At 34.7% G+C, this 26,184-nt stretch overlaps 1 protein-coding gene across 3 annotated transcripts in view; it reads right to left on the reverse strand.

Moving 5' to 3' along the window:
- Positions 1-26,184, reverse strand: part of TXNDC16 (thioredoxin domain containing 16) — a 136,381-nt gene that overhangs the window by 30,857 nt on the left and 79,340 nt on the right. For 2 of the 3 annotated variants that reach the window (XM_060619850.3, XM_060619849.3), the window contains exons 13-19: positions 23,720-23,863; positions 23,193-23,252; positions 16,488-16,656; positions 16,004-16,140; positions 8,262-8,346; positions 6,495-6,633; positions 2,282-2,442 (exon numbers count right to left, since the gene is read on the reverse strand). In XM_060619850.3, the coding sequence (XP_060475833.3) occupies positions 2,282-2,442; positions 6,495-6,633; positions 8,262-8,346; positions 16,004-16,140; positions 16,488-16,656; positions 23,193-23,252; positions 23,720-23,863 (895 nt within the window). The remainder of the gene's footprint in view (positions 1-2,281; positions 2,443-6,494; positions 6,634-8,261; positions 8,347-16,003; positions 16,141-16,487; positions 16,657-23,192; positions 23,253-23,719; positions 23,864-26,184) is intronic. The other variant, XM_060619852.3, reaches the window with a different exon arrangement.

Here is a 26,184-nt window from a genome sequence, read left to right on the forward strand (position 1 = left end):
ATTTTTTTTTAAGTTTGTTTATTTTTAGAGAGAGAGCGCACAAATGAGATAGGGGCAGAGAGAGAGAGAATTCCAAGTAGACTCCACAGTGTCAGCACAGAGCTCGATGCCAGGCTCAGTCTCACAAACCATGAGATCATGACTTGAACCAAAGCCAGACACTTAGCCCGTTGAGACATGCAGGGACCCAAATTACTTTAAAAATGAGAAAAATTACTATGTCTCAAAATCTGCATGACATGAAAGCAAAGGCAACAAAAGTAAAATAAATAAGTGGGACTACATCCAATTAAAAAGCTTCTGCATATGGGTACCTGAATGGCTCAGTCGATTGAGCTTCTGACACCTGATTTGGGCTCAGGTCATGATCCCAGGGTCAAGGGATTGAGTGCCAAGTCAGGCTTTGTGCTGAGCATGGAGCCTGCTTAAGACTCACTCTCTCACTCTCTCTCTCTCTCTCTCTCTTTCCCCCACACGCTCGTTCTCAAAATCTTCTATAGACAAAGGAAACCATCAACTAAAAAGGTAAACTTTGGAACGAGAGAAAATATTTGCAAATCACATATGTGGTAAGGGGTGAATATCTAAATGAGGGAAGAACTCACATAACAGCAAAAAATACCAATAATCCAATTAAAAATGGGCAGAGGAACTGAATAGACATTTTTACAAAGAAGACATAAAGATGGCCAAAAGGTACATGAAAAGATGTTCAAGATGAGTAATATTAAGGAAATTCAAACCAAAACCACAATGAGATATCACCTCAAACCTGTTAATATGGCTGGTATCAAAAAGACAAACGATAACAAGTATTGTTGAGGATGTGAACAAAAGGGAACCTTCAAGAACTGGTGGTAGGAATGTATATTGGTGCAACCACTGTTGAAAACAGAGGAGGTTCCTCAAAAAATTGAAAATAGAACTACCATATGACCTAGCAATTCTACTTCTGGGTATGTAGCTAAAGGATATAAAAACAAGACAGTGAAGAAATACATGCATTCCCATGCTTATTGCAGCATTATTTGCAACAGCCAAGATACAGAAACAACCTAAGTGTCAACAAATGAATGGATAAATATGGAATATTATTCAGCCATTAAAAAGAAGAAAATCCTGCCATTTGCTACAACATGGATGGACTCAGGGCATTCCACCAAGTGAAATAAGGCAGACATAGAAAGACAAATACTTCTACGTGAAAAGTCTAAAATAGTCAAACTCACAGAAACAGAAGAAAAGTGGTTGCTGGGCACTGGGGGTTGGGAGAAATAGGAAGAGGATGGGAAAAGGAACAAACTCTCAGCTACAAGATGAATAAGGTCTGATGATCTCATGTATAAATGGTGACTACAGTTGGTAATACTATATAGTTGAAATTTGCTAAGACAACAGAACTTAAATCTTAGTCCCCCTCCCCCCAAAAATTAAACACACACACACACACACACACACACATATATATATATATATATATATATATATATATATATATATATATACATTTTTAAAGTCCCCTGCAATTACCACATTCTTATCAATAAGGTTGCTTATGTTTGTGAGTAATTGTTTTATATATTTGGGGGCTCCCATATTCGGCGCATAGACATTTATAATTGTTAGCTCTTCCTGATGGATAGACCCTGTAATTATTATATAATGCCCTTCTTCATCTCTTGTTATAGCCTTTAATTTAAAGTCTAGTTTGTCTGATATAAGTATGGCTACTCCAGCTTTCTTTTGACTTCCAGTAGCATGATCGATAGTTCTCCATCCCCTCACTTTCAATCTGAAGGTGTCCTCAGGTCTAAAATGAGTCTCCTGTAGACAGCAAATAGATGGGTCTTGTTTTTTTATCCATTCTGATACCCTATGTCTTTTGGTTGGCGTATTTAGTCCATTTACATTCAGTGTTATTATAGAAAGATATGGGTTTAGAGTCATTGTGATGTCTGTATGTTTTATGCTTGTAGCGATGTCTCTGGTACTTTGTCTCACAGGATGCCCCTTAGGATCCCTTGTAGGGCATATATATACATTTTTAAATGTTTGATGTAATGAATATGTTACTTAGATGGAGGAATCCTTTCAAAATGTATACATGTATCAAATCACCACAATGTACACTTTAAATATCCTAAAATTTTGTCAATTACACCTCAATGGATCTGAAAAAAAAAATACCAGTCAACAAAATAAAATTCATCGTAGAAAAGAATTCAATCTAAAACAAGGTCATCTTTTAGTTACTAAAATATCCTGATAATAATATACTTACAGATTTAACCAGCAAGGGGTAAGTGAATCCAAGTGTTTCTCTTTTACCAGCGTCAATATTGTTTTTGTATACTGAGGATTTATGCTGCCATCACTGAATAAAATAAGTAATGGTTTCTGAAGTCTTAAATAAATGGGAAGGTTTTCCACAGTTATTTCTGGCTATTAAAAAAAAAAGAAAAAAAACATGGAAAATGATGAGGCATAAAATAGAAAATAATGTTCAGATCAATCATGCAAGTTTAGTCTATAAAATGTAATTAAAACATATTTTAAGTGGAGATTTTGCTTTACTGACTAAACCTGTGACTATCAAGAGCTTTTCATTTTTTTACAATTTTTAAAAATGTTTATCTTTGGGAGAGACTGACAGAGAGAAAGGGAGGGAGAAAGCGGGATAGGAGCAGAGAGAGAGAGAGACACACACACACACACACACAGAATCTGAAGCAGTCTCCAGGCTCTGAGCTGTCGGCACAGAGCCTGATGCAGGGCTCAAACCCACAAACCACCAGATCATAACCTGAGCCAAAGTCGGACGCTTAACCGACTGAGTCACCCAGGCACCCCTCAAGAGCTTTTTATTTAAGCCTACTTTATCTTAATGAATTATTTAAAAAAAAAAAAGTACTAATTTCAAAATAACTTAAACTCCCTATTTTACAAGGATGTAACACTTCTAATAACTTCTTATGCTAAAATCTGGACCAGATTAGCCAACATGTGACATATGACAAACAAAACTCTTATTGTATCTAACATAAAATTTTTGAAAAAAGAAATGCTGATATTTAAAGATATCTTTCAACATCTATGATTCCTTAAAAATCTTATTTTGTTTCAATATTATAGATTTTAGTGTAATTAATATTATAAAAAATATGTTTAAACAAATAAAAATATCAGTCTCATTTCTTTTCTTTCTTTCTTTTTTTTTTTTTTTTTTTTTTTTTTTTTGGTTTAAGCTAAATACCAGGCTCTGGTATGTAGTTTTCCTTATTTAGTTCTCAGAGCCACTTTCCTCTGTCAATTCTCATTTTTCTTCTAATTCTTTCTCTTACACACTCAAAATCCTCTTCTTATACGTTCCTCTTTCCTATCTTAGATCTTAGATCCTCTCTTCTCCAAATTTCCCTATGTTGTCTTCTTATATTAACTATCATCTTTCATCATCTCTCATCTTCTATATGAGTTCCATCCCCTCCATAAAATTGACACATCTCATCAGGCTAGCAGATCTCCTCACTCTGAACAGATTTGAAACATTAAGGGAGATAGAGCCACCTGAACTACAAAGCTCAAGATGTGATGCTGGATACTGAATCAAAAAGAACCAAGATACTTTACTTTCCCTGCTCTCAAAGAGCTCATACTTTAGAGGAGGAGACCGGTACACAAACTGCTATGATCCAAGAAAGAATTAAGCCAAGAAAACAAAGTAGGGAAGCTCATGGATGATTTCAGAAGTGATATTTGATCTGGTCTTGGGCAAAAACCAAGATCTTGACAGAAGAAGGTATGTGCCAGAGCCAGGATTCCAGATATAGGGAGCATTGTGGGGACAGGCAGAGAGGTGTGAAGGGATACATGCCATCTGGTAACAGTAGGAGTGAAGCATGCCAGACTTAGGCATGCAAGAGGCAAATGTGGCCATAAGACCAGATGGTAAAATGTCTTGGTAGGTTTTCTAACTCCCAGGAATACTGAGAAGATCTGGAATCAAATGAGTGACATGGTTAGGTCTGTTTTAGAAATATGACTAACTAGAATACACATTTGTGAAAAGACACACAGGTGACACATTTCAGGGAAGAAAGACCAAGAGTTCTGTGCGTTTAGGAGAAAAGATCAGAAACTTCAATTTTGGAATCATCAGCTGGTATAATGATAGTAGAAATTATGGGTATGGATAAAATTTCCTAAAGAAAAAACAGCGAAAGAAGAAAAAGGGGTTGAAGATGTAATTCTAGAGTGGCCAGAGGGTTGAAGGAGGTATCTGGAATTGCAAAAGCCAGAAGAATAGAGAATTTTGAGAAGGAAAAGCATTGTCAATGGTTTTGGTTGCTACTTACAGGAAAGGTCATCAAACATGGTAACTGGAAGGTGTCCTTTGGCTATTTGAGTATACAAGAGGCTCTAACTTATGCATAATAAAACCATAAAAAAGGAACTCAATGTATCTGAGAAAAGTGCTAGAACTATTTGTTCAGAAGGATGTTTAAATATGACAGCCTTGGATAGATCATTGCTCATGTAGTTAATTATCATGTTTTTCAGATTTGGGCATATTTCCCTGGCCTAATTTGTCATCAGGTTCATCATGCCATATAAAAAATGTTTACTGTCTGGTCATCCAGTCCTCTTCCCTATCCAGATGAAGAAACCAAAGTGTTTCTAGTACTTCAGTGCAGGCCAGGAGATGAGCTTGCAGCTGGCTGGCTGCTACGTACTCTCATTTAAATCTCCCAACACAGAGAAGCTTTAAGAAATGTAACAACCACTTGAGGGTTTTAGAATTTATGGAAAGGTCATAAACTAAAAGCAAAACAATTTTTATTATAGCTGTTCAGTTTTTAGTTGAATGCTGCAAACCAAAACATTGTAAACTGAAATACTGCCACAATGCTTATCACATGTGCCTTAAAAATAAACAGATTCTGATAGTTGTTAAGTTTGCCCAAACTTTCTCAGCCATAAAGCATATAATCTTAACAAAAAAAAATAGATACCAATTTTTATATATTACGCAAAGATGAAAGAGTAAAATGTTCAGATTTCCTCTTGTACAAAATAGGAATAAGTATTAGCAGCCTTAAACATATACACGCCCTCTGGACTAGCAATTCAAATTCTGTGAATTTACCATGATTATGTAATCATGGAAACACCCAAAGATTATCCTCAAGGTTGGTCCCTGAGTAAAACAAAACTAAAGACAAATATTCAACAACAGGAAATTAAACAAATTGTGGTTTTTTAGTACAACAGAATATTATGTAGATACTAAAAAAACATTATGTGTGTGTCTTCATTTCTTGATGGAAATATCTCTTAAGATAAAAAGACAATCACATATATACACATGGGTTTTTTTTTAAGTTTGGGAAAATATTTCCCCCAATTTTAAATTTGGTTAAAGAGGTTACAGTTGATTTCAATTTTCTTCTTTCATGGTTTTCTGTATTGTCTGGGAGAAAAAAAAGGTAAAGGCTTATAATAATTCCAAAAATATTACACTATGTTTATGGCTAAATAAATATTCATTTAATATGTCATTGAAGACAAAAATGTTACTTTAATAATTTGGAAAACTACATCATGAAAATATTAATGATTTGACTAATTACAACCTGTAACTTGAATGGGGGAGGGAACAGAACCAATGCCACAAAAACACTTAATAAAGGCTACAGCCATTAATTTAACCTAAAATGTAATGTCATTTAGATCATCATGGCAAGAAACATAGTAACAGGAGGATGGTCATTATTTACTGCTGATTATAATGCTTATGTCACTTTAGAAATATAGAAAAGCATAAACTTGTTACATTCTAGCTATGTTTAATATAAATGCGAAAACAAGTGAAATCAAGAAATGCACGTTAAAAGTGTTATGCCCTTGAATCCACTATTTTCAAAGGAAGCACTGGAAAAGGCCTTTCATAAGACACTACTTTGTTCTAAAACTGTATAAATAAGAATCTTAGCTAACATTTGTTTAATGTTTACCAGTGGCCAAACACTACCCAAAACACTGTACACAGGTCTCATTTGGTTCTCATGATAAGTCTCTGCAGCAGGTACTACTACCAACTACATTTTACACATGTGGAAAGTGAGGCACAGAGAAGTTAACAAAGAGCCAGTAAGGAAACAAGCAAGGATTTAAACTTAGGCAGTCTGACTCCCCAGAATCCATGTGCTCTATACCAAGTTTCAGCCTAGATTGAGTACTTCCTTCAACTAGCCATCAGCTACACTAGTCTCCACAATAAAAAAAAATAATCCAAAAACATGCAAACTTTTGGCAGTGGACTACAGAAGCTATATCATAATGAGTGAACAAAACAGAGCAACCCAATGAATTTTCAGCTCATAAAACATCATGCCCTCTGCCAAAAAAAGCTGGAAAATTGTGTATTAAAATATACTATTTTTAACTCTTCTAGATTCTCTATTTCAAATAATATCCTTATTATAAAATATACTCACAAATGTCTCCAGTAATGCATTTGTCACTATTTGAACTATGTCTTGCACACGGAAGTTAGCGAATGGAATGCTCTCTACTTTGCCCTCTTTGTGTCTGGCCAGCAGCAGAGCTGGAAGTGTTGCCCCATATTTATTTGACCTGTGGAGAAACACAGTATTAAAATTTCCAATAAAATATAGCAAGTCATCAAAAACAAATAATTACACCAAGAGGTCAGATTGGGAGGCAGCAAATGAGAAGCCCTACTACTAAGGAAGAAATGAACTCAATTTGCAGGCAAATTTATCTTCTTTGTGAGGCTGTCTGAAGAAATTTAGGAGCCTTGACAACCTAGATTAAAAGAAAGCGACAGATAATAATCTAGACAGATTCTTTTTTTTCTAGACAACTTACTCATCAAGAAAATGTCTAAATAGGATTAGGAACATACTGAATGGTTCTCAATCTTTTTGGACTGCTCACCATACTGCTAAGCAAGGAGACAAGCATTTATTAGAAACCTACTATTTGCCAGGCACTCTTTTAGATGCCTTTAGTTTTCACTTAACCCCAGAACAGCCCTATAATGTAAGCCACTATCACCCCCATTTTATAGATGAAGAAACCAGGACTCAGAGAGTGATAAATGGCAGAGACAGGATTCAAACTGAGGTGCCCCAGATATAAACTCTATGCTCTCTCTACTGTAACACAGCCTAAATCGCTCCTTCTTACCACTACTTTTGCTAACTAAAGGGAAATCACTAAACAGAAAAAAATGATTTCTGTAAAACCACCCCTGAAGTAGTCACATTTATATGATGTAAAAACTGATGCTAGAACCAAGTATAAACATTATAATATTATAAACATTAGTGGACAGTCCAGCCTTTAGATTACCTCTTAAGCTGATCAGTTGGTTATAAATAAAACATACTCTGAAAACTACTGGTCTAGCGCTTTGGATCTTAGTTAAATGCACAATGACAGCAGAACAGAACATAGTGGGTGACTATCCATGTGTCAGGTGAATAAGTCTCTTATTTCTTAAAGATCTGGAGTTCAGTATTTACTTTTCAAAAGTCATTGACTTCATGGGCAGAAATGGAGCTTGATCATCAAAAGTATACATCACCAGTGTTCATGATGGAAGATTTAAGCTCAGAAATCACAATTAGGAATACTATAATAAGCAAGATAAACTAGGGAGGGGGCTTACCAACTCCATCTGGACATGAAAACAAGCCATTAATGCAGAATGTGATATAGATGTATTACTGTATGTATTGTATATGTAATAATCTCCAAATGTTCAGTCCTTCATTCTGAGGCAAGTGAAATATCTGAGTTCCACATTCTACAAATAAAGCAACTTACATGGCTAAAAGAGCAACAACATGGGGAAATTCTCATTTTTATATATACCTTGGTGGCAAATCAAAATCTGGACACTTGAAGAAGTAAAATTTCCCCCAAAACTATGACAATTTCAGAGAACCAAAGTTGCAGATAATAGAATCCAAACCGGAAAAATTTTTATAGAAAGATAAAGTATTATGAATCCAAGGTTGCCCCAGTAGGGACTCTAGCCTAAAGCAAAAGAATATCTAAGAATTCTAAATAGCCAGATGCTGCTGCCCAGATCTTCTTACAAGGAAATTAAACATTTAATTAAAAATCAAAGTTAGTTATATTGCTGCCCTATTTTCCTTCAACTGTGTAAAAACTAGCAATGTATTATTTTGCAAACTTCTTCCTCTCTAAAATTAGAAGACCAATAAACTTACAGTATCAAAACATCTTCTTCAGAATAAATTCCAGTGATAACACATCCTCTTAGGTAGTTTCCCGCTTTGGTGAAATCTTCTTTTGCTATAAATACATAGACAAGACAAAAATCTGAAACCTTTAAAATTATGTGTGCTATTCAACCAATGGACAGATTTATAAATGATTGTGCTTTATTAGAAATTAATTATAAAGATAAATGTTTACAGGTAGATCTTATATAACTTAGTGGTTCTAAAATCTGTGTTCTTTTTATGACATTTGATTACTATAGAAATGTAAATTGATATAATGCAATTATGGTTCCCTAAACAAATGTACTGTAAATGTGATTTATCAGATTTACAGCACTCTAATCATACAAAGTTACTGAATAAATATTTGTTGCTTTTTAATTTACACTCTAAGGTGGGTAAATAGAGTTGGTTGCCTTATATACAGTTTGGAAAGAGAAGGAGATATGTGAAATAATGTGTGCACTGTCATTACAAAATCTAAAAGTACCTTGGGGCGCCTGGGTGGCGCAGTCGGTTAAGCGTCCGACTTCAGCCAGGTCACGATCTCGCGGTCCGTGAGTTCGAGCCCCGCGTCAGGCTCTGGGCTGATGGCTCAGAGCCTGGAGCCTGATTCTAATTCTGTGTCTCCCTCTCTCTCTGCCCCTCCCCCGTTCATGCTCTGTCTCTCTCTGTCCCAAAAATAAATAAAAACCATTGAAAAAAAATTTAAAAAAAAAATCTAAAAGTACCTATATATACAGAAAAAATAGAAGATTAGAAATTATAGTCCTTTAATAATGTCTGTGTTAGGATTCTGCAATTATGAGGGATTTGTATCTTTTTTTATTTCCTGTATTTTCTGTAATGTGTTTTTGTTACTTTTGAACCTTGATTAATTTATGCATCAGTCTTTTCTCATTTGTTAGGATATTTAAAAATTATTATTTCTATAGCATTCTGAATACAGTATCATAGGTAATAGTATATTCTGATTCATGTTAATGACTATCTTATAACCAAGAAGCAACTGTGAATTAAATACTTGCAGACCAATGAGAAAAGAGCAGAGGAAAACTTATATAAATGATGTGTTCTTGCCAAGTGAAGACCAAATGATAATTTAGCTCACTACAAGGAAGGTTCATGGCAGTTCAAACAGAAAATTCATGATGGAAGAATTGAGTCATAAAGCACCTTGTGCTCTGGACATGCTGAACCCAAAAGATCTGTACCTTAGCAGTCACGACTATATCTCTGGTGTGAGCATCAGCACTCTTACCATCAGGTAACCACAAGGTTATGTTCTCTAAAAAGGATGCATACTTTCCACAAGACTGAGAAACACTGCAGGAAAGCCAACTTACTAAAGTGGCACAGTCAGCTAGTAGGCAGCATTCAGAGCTATTTATAACCATGAATTTAATGAGAAACTGTTACTATCACAGAAAATATTTTCTAAAGCCTGTGTTACACCAAAGCAGAAAAGGTTCATATGAAAAAAACTGGAAAGAACTGAGTCCCTATACTTTCATTTCTAAGAGAAAACAGAGCTAAATTCTGGTCAATAATTGATGATCATTAGCTAAAGCAGTGATATAATGGAACCTGTTTCAGCTTCTTTTCTTTTTCGGTAAAGAACAGTGGAAAATTACACTAATATTTCCATGTACTTTCCTCACACAGAAGCCTCTCTACTCATGAATACGTTTCTTAAAAGGCTCTTCACAAATTTACTTGCTCATAATGGAAGCATTTAAGACTGTAGAAACATATCCACTTCTACTAAACCAGACTGCAAGTTATCCTCTGAACACTTAAAACCAAGCATATTCTCCTCCTTGGTGAAAACAGCATATATGTCAGAATATACTGCAACCCCAAGTATAAAAAAATAATCAGTTAATCTAAATAAAAAGGTTTTTAAATCACAATAAATGTATCTGGGATGTAATAATAGTTATAATATTTAGTTGTGTAACTATAAACGTGTTTTAATTGCATAAAATAAATACAGTAGTTTAGCAATACTGTTTTCCCACTATCACATTTTATTGAATAGTTACATTTATACACACACATATATACACATACTACTACACACACTTATTTTCTTAGCTCTGTCAACAAGAGTTGAGAAACAAGAGCCCTCCAGTAACTAAAAGCACTCCTAATCCCTAGATCTTGGTTTCTGAATTCAATGTCCCACTAAAAGGAACCTAGACTCTTGGAGAAATGGCTGATCCCACAAATGAAACTAGGAACATCTTGTGCCAAAAGGACATACTGAAAGAATGATGGAGACATGTCAAAAGGACACAAGAGTCAGATTGAAGGGGCTCCCACTGACCAAATCTGAGATGTTAGCAAATGAATGATTGTAACTGATTATAACCCACAGAATAAAATAAGAACTCAGGTGTCCATACTGAAAAACAAACAAATTAGAAGGAAAAGCTCTTACAGGAGAACTATTTGAGTATGTATATAGAAGGAATAGGGAGTTAGAAATTTTCCACTGGCAACCATCATAGTGATAGCTTTTTCAAGCAATGGATTCTAACACTGGAGTGCAAAAGTATAATGAGAAACAGGACGTTTACAAAGTCTTACATTCTATCCCCACAACATACTTATTAATTACAGAGGGAAAAAAACAGAGAGAGACCTCGCAGATACAACAATGGACAAAGGAGACATTTTCGCCCTCACTGAATTCGCATTATATTAATCTTTAAATCATTAGAATCTACATGAACAATAAATCAGTATCTGATATAAAATAACTGCACAAGCCGCTCTGGAAAGCAGTGTGGAGGTTCCTCAGAAAATTAAAAATAGACCTACCCTATGACCCAGCAATAGCACTGCTAGGAATTTATCCAAGGGATACAGGAGTACTGATGCATAGGGGCACCTGTACCCCAATGTTTATAGCGGCACTCTCAACAATAGCCAAATTATGGAAAAAGCCTAAATGTCCATCAACTGATGAATGGATAAAGAAATTGTGGTTTATATACACAATGGAATACTACGTGGCAATGAGAAAAAATGAAATATGGCCTTTTGTAGCCACGTGGATGGAACTGGAGAGTGTGATGCTAAGTGAAATAAGCCATACAGAGAAAGACAGATACCATATGGTTTCACTCTTATGTGGATCCTGAGAAACATAACAGAAACCCATGGGGGAGGGGAAGGAAAAAAAAAAAAAAAAAAAAAGAGGTTAGAGTGGGAGAGAGCCAAAGCATAAGAGACTGTTAAAAACTGAGAACAAATTGAGGGTTGATGGGGGGTGGGAGGGAGGGCAGGGTGGGTGATGGGTATTGAGGAGGGCACCTTTTGGGATGAGCACTGGGTGTTGTATGGAAACCAATTTGACAGTAAATTTCATATATTAAAAAATAAAAAAAATAAATAAAAAATAAAAAATAAAAAAATAAAATAACTGCACAGTAAATGTCAGTAGTTATATTTATGAGTCAAATACAAATGTACATAAAATGTTAATGAATTCATAGTAGCCTTTTACTGTTACACATTTTCTCATTCAATAGATATTGAAAGTACAGTAACTATCACCTGGACATCTGCAAAAAACAAAAACAACAAAAAAGAGAAAAGAATACCTGACTGAAAAGTCTGAGAACAATCAATCTAGTGAAATAATAAAAAAGCATTGTCCCCAGATTACATCATTCTGGCACAGCAAAACGATCTCTATATATTTTAACACTATACCTTTGACTTGTGTTGAGAGACAATTATATGTAAATCTTAGCATTTGTACAAAATTGTCATAAAGTATACTGTTCCCTGTGCTGATCTCTTACATAAAAGATATATGTAAAATCCCTCTCAGCATTTACAATCAGGGAAAAGTTTTCTCTGTGGATGAGTCAGCATCCTAACTTTTATGTTGCCATTTATCATATAATGATGATTAGCTGGCAAAAATTTCATCTTTTTGTTTCCAGTTGATACCAGATTACTTAGGGTTAAGTTTTATGATCAACTGCAGTGTTTTCAAAGTATTCTACATAATTATCCCCTACTCTTTTATGGCTTAACTCTTATTCTTGTTTTAATGATCTTATTGTATGTGTACTTTTTATTATCTAAAGACCTTAATCCTTTTTGGAAGGAGGCCCAGAGTAAATAATAAATGGCAACCTTAGGGCACCAGAGGTAGACAGAAGACAAAGTCAACGGTGGAAGCAAAAACATTAGAAAGGCAAAAATACAGGAGTAAAAAATAAACTCCCTCATTTCACAATTTTTCATAAAAATACAAATGAAAAAGCTATCCCCTCTAGGATTTTGCCTTCTAAGATGGGAAGTCACAGAACACACATTCATATTCTTATCATTTCTTTCTAGTAAGTTATGTTGGCTTTTATTTTAAAAGATTGTGAAGGCCAAGTAGAGGGGAAAAATTACTAGACAGAAATTTGTAGAAAGCAAACTTAATAAGTAGATAGAAGATAGTATCCACTATCTGTAAGTTTGATGCTAGATATGGGGATATTCTTTCCATAAAGATATCCTTAAAAGATTGTATTCAGAATTTGAAATTCATCTTAAATGAAAGAAAAGAAAGGGGGCAGGTTTGTTAGATAAATGCCAACAGCTAACATGATGAAAAAAGAAAAAACACCACTAAGGATTTTGTTATCTAGTCAAGAAACCATCCATATGCAAAAGCAAGAGAATAACATTCTAAGCAATATTACCAGTTAGGAAGAATGCCCTGTGTACCCTTCCTTTAAAACTTATTGTAGGACATTCCTATGAAGCTAGAAAAAAAGAGTCTAAAAATAGAGAAGATGTGATATCAAAAGAACACTCTAGTCTATGATGCTATCTATGTAAAACTAACAAGGTAAAATTAATTGCTATCAGCAATGTATCAATGCTGAATGAAAAAAAAAAAACATTAATTTGGGGCACCTGGGTGGCTCAGTCAGTTAAACTTCTGACTACGGCTCAGGTCATGATCTTGTTTCGTGAGTTCGAGCCCCACATCAGGCTCCGGGCTGTGGAGCCTGCTTTGGATTCTGTGTCTCCCTCTCTCTCTCTGCCCCTTGCCTGCTCTCTCGCTCTCTCTCTCTCTCTCTCTCTCAGAAAATGAATAAAACATTTTTAAAAATTTAAAAAAAAGAAAAAACATTTGAAATGCATCAAAAATAAGATGAAGTAATTGATGGATGGAAGAAGGATGGATAGATGCACAGGCATGTGCTAAGTCAAGTACAAGTTAAATGCTAATAGTAGAAACTAGATGATGGGTATATGGCTGTTCACTATAAAATCTTTCAACTTTTGCTTTAAGTTTGAAATTTTTCATAATAAAATGCTAGAAAAATGCAAAAAAATCAAAGAGAAATATATAATGCAAAAAAAAAAGTTCAAGAATAATGATAATCTGAGTTTACAATACAAGACTATAGAAGCCCATAAAGAGAAAAAGATGACAGAAGAAATTGAAAGCATATTCCATATAGACTAAACTAACTAAAGAGATAATAGTGAAGCATAAAACAATCAACGGACATACAAATAAGTTGAGACAATAATGTGTAACGGACCGAAGTTCACCTGGAAGAGTCAACAGGCAAAAAAAGGCAAACCAGAGTTGAACCAATTATATATTCAACATGTATTAAAAAAATATTATATTAGGGAGATAAAAGTGAATAAAAGAGAAAACATTTAAACAAATATATATACACACATACAGACATGGATTTAATATGGTGACAGTGGAATCAAAAAAAAGAGGGGAAAACAGATAATTAACTATTTAGACAAAAATAGAGTTGTCTCCTAACTTCATATCATGCACAAAAAATATCTAAATGGTAAAGACTTGAAAAAAGGTCAAAGAACACAGTCAACAAGTGGAAAGGTATTCCATGGAACAGAAAGAAATATATGCAATTCATATATATGATAAGGGGTTAATTTCCAGAATATATAAAGAATTCCTACAACTCAACAATAACCCGATTAAAAAATGGGCATAGGACTTGATTAGACATTTCTCCACAGAAGATATACAAACGGCCAACAAGACATAAAAAGATGCTCAATATCACTACTTATTAGAAAAGTGAAAATCAAAACCATGATCAAATCAAAACCTAACACCCATTAGGATGGCTACTATCAAAACAAACAAACAAACAAACAAACAAACAGAAAATAACAAGTGTTGCTGAGGATATGGAGAAATTAGAACCCTTGTATACTATTGGTGGGAATATAAAATGGTACAGCCACTAGGGAAAACAGTATAGTGGTTCTTCAAAAATTTAAAAGTAGGGCTATCATATGACACAGCAATTCCACTTCTAGGTATATATCTAAAAGAATTGAAAGCAGAGTCCTGAAGATATATTTGAACACCCATGTTCACAGAAGCATTATGCACAATAGCCAAGAGGTAAAAACAGCCCAAGTGTCCATCAACAGATGAATGGATAAGTAAAACGTGCTATATACATACAACGAAATATTATTCATCCTTTAAAAGAAAGGAAATTCTGACATATGATACAACATGGATGAACCTTGAGGACATCATGCTAAGTAAGCCAGCCAATAAAAGACAAATACTGTATGATTCCACTTATAGGAAGTACCCAGAGTAGTCAAATTCATAGAGATACAAAGTGGAACGGAGGCTGCCAGGGACTAGGCCAACAGGGAAATGTAGAGTTGTTTAATAGGTACAGTTACAGTTTTGCAAAATGAAAAAGTTCTGGAGATTAGTTGTACAACAATGTAAATATACTTGTCACTAGTGAACTATATGCTGAAAAATAGTTAAGATGGTAAATTATGTTATGTGTATTTTATCACAATTTAAAAAAATATTCAAAGGAAGATAATATAGAGTAAGAAAATATTATAAATTAAAGCAAAAACAAAATATACAGGTGAATACTAACTGATAAAGATGATAGAGATTTTCTACAATTGAAATCAATGGAAGAAATATCAAAATCAATAGATTTGAAACAAATTTTAAACTGTTAAATATAAAATTATTAAACAAAGCTAAAAACCAAACAAACTGGGGGAAAATAATTGAAACAAATGACAAGAACTTAATAACCTTAATACATCAAAATCTCATAGTAATTCATTAGACAAGCACTAAAAACCCATTTCTAAAAATGAATAACACATAAAACACACAGCTTATAGAAAACATAGTTATTTTCCTTTTGGGAATTTATAAATTTAAAAATTTATAAATTTATCCATTAAATGGTCTAAATTCCACACAAATATGCATAAATAAAAATATTCTTCACAGCAAAAAGAAAAAAGGAAAACAACAGGTGTTATTTGTTGGTAAATAGCTAAATTACAGTATATTCATCCAAATATACAGCCATAATGTTTTTGAAGAATACTAATCACATGGAAAAGATGAACCCATGTAATATTAAATAAAAACAGCAAGTTACTAACCTAGATACACAGTACTAGTCCAATTATATTAAAACATATTAATATGCAATACATAGGTACAAAGAAAAATGAGGGAAGGAATTACATCAAAATTTAATAACTCTAATTTTGGATTTTTATTTTTTCTTCAAATTTCTCTGCATTTTAAAAATTCTATAATTTGAGTTCTCTATAATTTAAAAAGATACTAATTCCTTTTTAAAAGTAAAGCTAATAAGCAAGTTTTTAACTATTACATAATTTAAAAGTTCACTTCTACTCACCTGTGGTCATGTTTGGGCTAAATAGTCCCAGCACAGACACACTAGAGTAGGGGATCAGGTCTTTATATAATTCCCCACTTAAATATTCTTCTGCTTCCTGCACAGATGTTATGTTCACTGGGCATGAAATCCTGTTGCTGAATGAATATATAACTACATTCAAAATTAATTTTTAAAGACACTTTTCAGCTTGCAAAAAATAAAAAATAAAACATATTGAACTTAGCAAACACTATATTCCACACGATAAATATCTGACAAAACAAAGACAATTAAATACTCTTGTAATTAAAAAAAAAATCACCCTCATTAAATAAAATTTCTATCTCCCCAAAAGTGATGTGGATAGGCTCTCCCCACCGTTTATCCTGTTATCTCAATTCATTACTCCTTAACCTATTCAAAGTATGTCAATAAAGCATGGGAATTAGAAGGTTTATAGACCTAAAATTTTTAAAGTCTTAGGAAGAATGTGAATACTTACAGCAGGATAAATTTTAGGAGATCTTCAGTTCCTAACATACCAGCATAAGATACTGGGTGCTTGCCTTCCTTGTACATCTTTACAACTGGAAATTCAGTAACATTTTGCTTAGTACATAAATCAGACCAATCTGCACAGTTCACTCTAGTAAGCAGCATAGTGGATGTGCCTAAATAAAACGAAAATGCACATTTTATAAATATTAGTGTAGAAAACTCAGTTGGGTAGACTTGACAATATTTTTATCGTCCATTCTTATTTTAACCTCTCATCAGCATGAACTGTTTCTGCAGGACTCTCTCTTCCCCTGATTTTTGCAACACCTTCCCCTTCTGGCTTATTTCCCCACGTCCTCTGCTGTTCTGTTTTGGTCCCTTTTGCATGTTCTTCTGACAGCAGAGATAGGAGTTCCTCAAGGCTCAGTTTAAGTTGCCTTCTCTTGTTATACACTCTCTTCCCAGACAATCTCAGTAATTATCAACAACAGAATGAATCCTATATTTATATCTTTGGCCCAGCCTCTTCCTTACAGTTCTAGACCCATGTATCCCTACTGCCTTCTGTATTTCTCTTTGAATGGAAATGTCCTCAAATTCAATACGTCTAAACCCAAATATGGTTTCCTGCCTATAGGCTGCCATTCTTACACAAATCAGAAAACAAAGGATCACCTTTAGTGTCACTCCATTCCTAAACTTCCATGTCTAGTCAAATCAATCAGCATGTCTTTTCCATCTTATCACCTAAACTTTATTTTAGAGTTTCAAGTTTTTATTTAAATCCCAGTTAGTTAACATGTAGTGTAATATTAGTTTCAGGTGTGGAATTTAGTGATTCATCACTTGTATACAACAACCACTGCTCACTTAAAAATAGAACTGCTTTACCATCCAGCAATTGCACTACTAGGTATTTACCCAAAGGATAAAAAGTAGAAATTCGAAGAGACACATGGTCCCTGATGTTTATAGCAGCACTATCAACAATAGCCAAATTACGGAAAGAGCCCAAGTGTCCATCGACTGATAAATGGATAAATAAGAGGTGGTATATATAAATATATAAACACACACACACACACACACACACACACACACACACACACACACACACAGTGGAATATTACTCAGCCATTAAAAAGAATGAAATCTTGCCATTTGCAATGATGTGGATGGAGCTGGAGTATTATGCTGAGCGAAATAAGTCAGTCAGAGAAAAACAAATAACATATGATATCACTCATATGGAATTTAAGAAGAAAACAGACCACCTAAACTTTAAATACAATTTGACCTTGGGGCGCCTGGGTGGCTCAGTCGGTTGAGCATCCGACTTCAGCTGAGGTCATGATCTCATGGTTTGTGAGTTTGAGCCCTGCATCAGGCTCTGTGCTGTCAGCTCGGAGCCTGGAGCCTGCTTCGGATTCTGTGTTTCCTTCTCTCTCTGCCCCTCCCCTGCTTGTGCTCTGTCTCTCAAAAATAAATAAATGTAAAAAAAAAAAAAATTAAATACAATTTGACCTTTGAACATGGGTTTGGAATGCACAGGTTCACTTACACATGGATTTTTTCTGATACAGTACAGTACTATAAATGTATTTTCTCTTACGATTTAACATTTTTTTCTCTAGCTTACTTTTTGAAAGAATACAGTATATAATACACATAATACATAAAATATATGCTAATTGACTCTTTATGTTATCAGCAAGGCTTCCAGCCAACAGCAGGCTATTAGTAAAGTGTGGGGGAAGTCAAAAGTTACATAAGGATTTTTGACAATGCGGGGGAGTTGGTATCCCCCTAATCCCCACCTTATTCAAGGGTCAACTGCCTCTCACATCTGTCCATTTTTCATTACTGACTGTACTCCAGCTGTCATTTCTCCTACATAATACAATAGGCTCTTACTTTGTCTCCCTGAACCTGATTATGTCTCTACCCTGAACCTAGAGATAGATATCTTTTCAAAACTCGAATCTGTTTTGGGATCAGCCAACTCCTACCAACCTTTGCCATTAGGTCTCTCTCATCCCTTCAGATCTCTGCATGTATGATCACTACAAGAAAGCCTTCTCAGACACGCTAATCTACATCAGTTTCCTATGCTCTTATGAACCATCTCCTGTCCTTGTCTCATTAGTTAATTACATACTCATTTGTGTTGTTATATGACTAATGTCTGTCTCTATGAAGAGAGCTCCTTGAGAGTAGGGACAGTGTTGTTTTACTCAACACTGATTTTCACATCTAGAGGAGTCCTTCTACATGAAACACCTAAACAGTGTGTGAATAAATGACATACAGGAGACTCATATAAGGCTTCAGGTACCCCATCCTATCTAAATACTTTATTTTCTGCCTAAAAAACATATAGTAGAATCACAAATACAGATTCTTACTTGTTCTGTAAATAATATATGTAAAGTTCTCCAAAATATGTAAATTGTTAGGCAGAATGAGATCAAAACCCAAATAAAACAAGAACCACACAACTCAACTACCGAGAGTAAAAAATACATTCTAACAAAAGGAAACCTTAATATTGTATCAAAGAAGGAAACTGTATCAATTTGGGATATTTCCTAATGTAGGGTATAACCTCATCATATAATTAAAGTTGTAAACTGAAATATTTTAATATTTTGTCACCAAAAAATTTTAAATATTAAAAATTTCTATCTTAAATAATTCTAGATTATACCACTCAGATGCAATAACTTATCACTTCAGATTTCCTGTTAGCTATCTGCTTGATAACTCATACAGGGTGCAGTCTGTCTTATTCACCACTATATTCCTGCTGCACAGCACAATGTGTGCTACTTAGTACGTACCCAGTGAAAATTTGTGGAATGTACCCTGACATTTCTTCGTGAACAAAATTTCATTTTTAACACTAAAGTATATTAAACCTGAATATTGTATGAACATATAAACAAAAATAAATCCTTATTCCTTCTGAAATTACATCTGCTAAATGGCTTCTCTACAAAGTTCTTTTATCTGTTATTTTAATCATTTCGTCAACAAATATCTAGTGATACTTATTCATACAGAGTACTGTATTATATAATGCCACCCAAGTATGAAATATAGAACTATTACAAATGCAGTTTTTTCCCTTCAATAGGCATTCTCAACAGGTCTATCACTGCTAAAAAAGTTATTATTCCTTTGTCCCTGCAGCCCTAGTTGAAAAATTTGATGTTATCTTCAAAACTGAAAAATGAATAAAACGGGGAAAAAAAGGGATAAGGCTAACTTATATTAAAGTTATCCATTTAAAATTTTAATTTTTTTCCCTATAAAATGGTTTTAATATTTAGGGGCACCTGGGTGGCTCAGCTGGTTAAGCATCTGAGTCTTGGTTTCGGCCCAGGTGGTTCATGAGTACAAGCTCCGGGTTGGACTTAACGCTGTCAATGCAGAGCCTGCTTGTGATTCTCTCTCTCTCCTTCTCTCTCTGCCCCTCCCACACTGGCACAGTCTCACTCTCTCTCAAAATAAATAAACTTTAAAAATTAAGTAAAATGGTTTCAATATTTAATCATGTTTCAACTAGAACAGTCTAATATTCTAAGATGCCTGCAGTATTACATCCTCCATACTTTATCAATGCAGGAATTTCAGTGTTCCTAATTTAAATGAAAAAACAAAAAACAAAAAAAAAAAAACAGGTTCTCTAAGCTAGAGGCTAGGTAAGTATAAATACTTGATATTTGCTGCCACCTTGTGACTGAGGATAAAATATCCTTCATCATCTTTGACTAAGATGAAAAGTGGCTTTTCCCCACAAAGTCAATGTGAAAGGTTATAGGACTAAATGCCCAAAGTATTAAAATATTCTCCTAATTTACAAAGTTATAGTATGGCCTTCAATGCAGACATAAAACACTATAGTTACCTATACATGTCTCTACATTAAGCCCCCTGAACTTCTAAAACACTCCATTTATCCAATATCTAATTACTAAAAGGACTGTTACAAAGAACGTACTAAATGAAAAAGGAAATCACGTCTTGGGTTGGTTATCCACTTTTTATTCTACAAACACATACAACTCAGAGTCCTGGGACTGAGAGATCAGGTAGGCTCTTTATTTGATCATTAATAGAGAAGAAAGTAAAGGAATCTTTTTCCATTTTCATTTAGTATCTGACAAATGGGCTGGATGGAGGGATAATTCTATTATTCAGGGACATTCTCTAATTATTACTTCAATATGGTTTATATTTCCCCCCTTTTATTTTCTCTCTTCTAATATTTTGCCAATGAGCCTGGAGAACCTAAAAGAAGAAACTTGAATCTTTCCATAGATTGTAACCATAAAGAAGAATCTGAAAGAGAGTAACAGGATTTGCTTTTTTTAAAAAAAGATTAGGAATCACAATATCTACAGACTTAATAATATCTTTACTTCAAATAATCAAAAGTTGGATCAAATGTGGTTAACAAATGAACTGAGGAGAAATTGTTCAAAAGTGATTTTTTAAATCTCTGATGTTTTTAGGGGCGCCTGGGTGGCGCAGTCGGTTAAGCGTCCGACTTCAGCCAGGTCACGATCTCGCGGTCCGTGAGTTCGAGCCCCGCGTCAGGCTCTGGGCTGATGGCTCGGAGCCTGGAGCCTGTTTCCGATTCTGTGTCTCCCTCTCTCTCTGCCCCTCCCCGTTCATGCTCTGTCTCTCTCTCTGTCCCAAAAATAAATAAAAAACGTTGAAAAAAAAAATTTAAAAAAAAAAAAAATAAATAAATCTCTGATGTTTTTATTAATATAGAACATGTTATATTTAGGACTGACTTTCTGGAAGCAATTTCTTGAGTTTACAAAAGTCCCCAATATATAAATAAGTTGTACACTAGTATATATTTTCCACTAAACTCTACTATATTAGTTTATACATTTATTCAACAATTATTAAAAACCAAATATTCTACAGTGTGAGGCAATATGTCAAGTCCAGTGAGCTAAGTATAAGGCATGCTACCTATCCATAAAGAACTTACTAAATAATGAAAGAGCCTGTAGGTTAGTGGCCAAAAAAACTAAATGTTAGATACATTCATATAACAGCTATGAGAATAAGCCTGTTTAACTAGAACAACTTCTATTTATTTACAAGAAAAACAGTAGGAAGAAATCATATTACAGATACGAAGCATGATACATTCAATGATTACAAAACACTATCCTAATCCATCATCTCTTTTTTTTTTTATTTTTTAATGTTTATTTATTTTTGAGAGAGACAGAGACAGAGCACGAGCAGGGGAGGAGCAGAGAGAGAGGGAGACACAGAATCTGAAACAGGCTCCAGGCTCTGAGCTGTCAGCACAGAGCCTGATGCGGGGCTCGAACTTACAAACCGTGAGATCATTACCTGAGCTGAAGCCGGACGCTCAACCGACTGAGCCACCCAGGCGCCCTCCATCATTATCTCTTTCTTACTAACAATACTCCTTATATGTTTGCTAGGATGACGGCATAAATATTTTGAGTTCAAGTCCATTCCTTGGATTCCATCATTATCTCTTTCTTACTAACAATATTCCTTATGTCTTTGCTGGGATGATGGTATAAATATATTGAGTTCAAGTCCATTCCTTGGATTCTTATTTGCCTACCACTGGATCAGGTTTCATAGAACAGTTAAATGATTGTGGCTATTAAGAAAGGTCCTGTGGGGCACCTGGGTGGCTCGATTAAGCATCTGACTCTTGATTTTGGCTCAGGTCACAATCTCACGATTTGTGAGATCGAGCCCTGCTTTGGGCACGGCATTAACAGAGTGGAGCCTGCTTGGGATTCTCTCTTTCCCTCTCTCTTTGCCATTCCCCTGTTCACACACACACACACTCTCTCTCTCTCAAAATAAATGAATAAACAAAAAAGAAAAAAAGAAAAGAAATACCATATAGAGCTAGATTGTATAATGCTAAATCAGATAAGTCAGTCCGTGGAAAGAAAACTACCATCTGATTTCACTCATCTGTGGAGTTTAAGGAAGAAAACAGATAAACACAGGGGAAGGAAAGGAAAAGAAAAGGAGAGAGAGGGAAGCAAACCATGCAAGACTCTTGACTATGAGAGCAACTGGGGTTGATGAAGGGAGGTGGACTGGATGGATGGTGGGTATTTAGGAGGGCACTTGTGGTGAGCACTAAGTGTTGTATGTGGGTGATGGGTCACTAAATTCTACATCTGAAACCAATTTTGCTATATATGTTAACTAACTAGAATTTAAATAAAAATTTGAAATAAAAAAATATCCTAGTTCATGAGGAGCTAACTGTATAGCTTTAAGAATACTGAGATCTTGGATCGCTGATTAGACTGTGACTGAGTCTTATGTGTCAAATTTTTAAGTGTATTCAGTATTTATTTAATAATATTTAAGAGTAACTGATTCAGAGTAGGCACTCAATACATGAATCAATTCAGCCAAAAAGATTACTGGATTGACTGTGTGACCTCCAGTACTTAATACATAGGCTCTCTACTTTCTACTGAAGACAGTTCTATGAAGAGAGCCAAGACGAATGCTTCTGAGCATTTTTTGAAACTCATGGTTCATTAATGTAATGTTAAAGACGCAAATATAATTACTTGAAATCTTATGTGGTTTTATTCATCTTTAGCATGATACGGTTTTACAAATAGCTACAGCTCAGAATCAAATAAGCATGCATACCACATTACAGTACCTTTCAATTTAATTGCCAAATCGATATAGGATTGCAGAAATGCCATGGATACTGCCTGCCCTACATTGAAACAAAAAATTCAACAGATATTGCAACATGCATATCTCCATCCATATCTATATATTAACAAACATATAGATTGATGGGGTTTCCCCAAATTGTTATTTCTTAATAAGAAATTCTAATATATAGTCCTCAGTATTATGCAAACATTCAAGAAGATTCCAAATGCAACTAATTTTCTGCACTCATACTGCAAGGAATATAGTTGAAGGGCTATTATTTGAAGATAAAAGCAATATGTTTCCTTTAGATCCATAAGAACTGTTAAAATATTAAAATCATTAGCTGGAATCACAATAATTTATCTAAGTTAGTAAATTGTTCAATATGTGCAGTCTACCTGGGAACTATGAAAGCTATTACATAGCTGTTACAACAGGCAATATATAGAACGCAAAAATAAGATCCGCCAACTTTAAATGTTCTAATATGTAATATCGTCCCCTCTAAAGGTTCATACTCACAACCAGCGTAGAAAAGCACTATGCTATCAGAAGCCACTACTGTCGCATTAAATGTCTCTTCTGTTAGTTCCACTGTGAGTTCCAAAGGTAACTGTGTCTTCCTATGTCTGTAAACAGTTTCTGCCACTTCATCATCTTGAATATCTAAAATGTTCAAAAAGAAATTAATGTATATATAAATGCATAAATTACATAAATTCCACTATAGGACAAGCACTGTGATGGACACTAGGGGAAAATAGTAAACAAAACAGATATAGTCCCTGACCACATGGAGTTTCCATTTACCGAAAAGTCAGACAATAAACTGATCACTGACTAAACATATAGTTATAAATTGTGTCAGTTTAAGGAAGGAAAATAGTACAATGAGAGATTGTAATAGGGAGATTTAGATTTGGAGATCCAAAGCCTTCCAGCTAGAGAATTTAAAAAAATGTCTTAGGCATAAAGAATATTTTCAAAGCCTCTACGACATAAAAGAACTTAGCATATACTAGGTATTGAAGGAAGGCAAATTTGACCAAAACAAGATGGGATGAAAGAATAAATGGTATGAGAAAACTCTAGGGTAGGCAGTAGCTACATCATAAGAAGCCATACGAGCCAAGAATTTTAGATTTTATTCTAAGTGCATCAAGTTATGTGGATTTTGAATATGTAAAAACCTTTCATTAACTTAGACCAACCAACCAACCAACCAACCAACCAACCAGTGGACTCATTCATTTATCCATCCATCCACCATCTGTGTATGGGGTAAACACACACACACACACACACACACACACACACACACACACACACACACACTCTTTGAATTTGTAAATATTCTGTTGGAGGTTTGTATAGATTATATAGTAACACTGAAGGGACACCTAAATTGATGAGAGAAACAAAGTTTCCTAGAAGCGTTGACACTAGCTGAATATTAAAAGAAAATGAAACTTAGGTAGGCAGTGAAGGAAGGCAGAGGAGGCATACAGAGGAAAGAGAACAGCATGTGCAAAGGCACAGTGGCATGAAATGGCATGCAACAACTAGAAATGCAAACCCTGACTGGCTACCTGATGATATTAAAGATTACTGTTAATTTTTTAGATGTAATAATAGCATTAATCATGCTCATTTTAAAAGGAGAATCTTTGTATTTCTGAAATACACAGGGAAATATTTTGGAGCGAAACTATATATTTGGGATTTGCAACAAAATAATAAGGGGTGGGCCAAGAGTGACTGGAACAGGATAGCCATGAGTTGATGGTAGTTGGGTGGAGCCAGGTAATGGATATCAGGAGATTTGTTCTATTCTCCTGTCTACTTTACGGTAAGTTCATAATTCTCTATAATAACACATTACAAAGACAGGAAGGGAGGGGGATAATATAATAAAAATTGGAAGTATTATTTTCATATGATTTCAAATGCTATAAAATAAAATACTAGATCTGGACGATAGTACATCTCAGCAAGTTTCAGCTGTGTGACTAATCAGTCACGTTACTCTCTGGGCCTCAGTGTTCAAATATAATAGCTGTACTACACTAACTTAAATATAATAGTTATATGTTCAAATATAATAGCTGTACTATACTAACTTAAAGGAATTTTAAAATACCACATTTCATGACACTAACAAGTTATGACTCTAATACTAAAATTAATAAAGGCCTATTTTCTTTTTTACTGTATTTTTTCCTTCTTATTCACATACTTTCATTTTCCTTCCAGTCCTTTCTTATTTCCCAATCTACTCTTGTTCTTCTCTTCTTCCAACACTTTCTTTTCCTCTTTCCTATTCTCTCAATAAGCTACCCTCACTTGTAAATTGACCCATTGTTTGGCTCTACCTTTCACCAATTCATCAATATATACACACTTTCTTTTAAGCCATACGTGTTTAATCCTTTTTCCATATCATCCTTTTACAGAATTCAGTCCATTTCATTCTGATTCATTCTGTGCCCATTTCCTTTGAAGGCCATTTTTCTTTGTGTTGTGTACTTATGTGGCAACAAACCCTTTCCTAATCCTCATATACAAATGGGAATAAAACAAGGTTGGGGGGACTATGTAGATGGACATGACTATGTACACTATTACGGGCCAATATGGATTATAGATGTAGAAAGTTAAGACACACATACACGCACAAAAAACCCTACAACAAAACAAGACTCAAACAGCAAAGGTGTCAAAGGAACTAGGCTGAGGAGAGAAAGCAGGCAGAGAGTCAAAACAAAGAGAAGGCCACACCACAGGGCAAACTAAGGCCAGACAGTCAGGAAGCAATATAGGGGAAGCAATAAGGAAAGCTTGAAACAAGCAACTCCCACTGAGGACAGGAATCTCATTAAGCTGACACAGGGGCGATTCCCTTGACTGGAGGGTGGACTATATGAACCATGATAGGAATAAAGCTGGGAGCAAGAGACCAGAACACAGGTTCCGTGTAATGACAATGC

Source organism: Panthera onca, chromosome B3, assembly GCF_046562875.1.
Source record: "Panthera onca isolate mPanOnc1 chromosome B3, mPanOnc1 haplotype 2, whole genome shotgun sequence".
NCBI classification, from domain to species: domain Eukaryota; kingdom Metazoa; phylum Chordata; class Mammalia; order Carnivora; family Felidae; genus Panthera; species Panthera onca.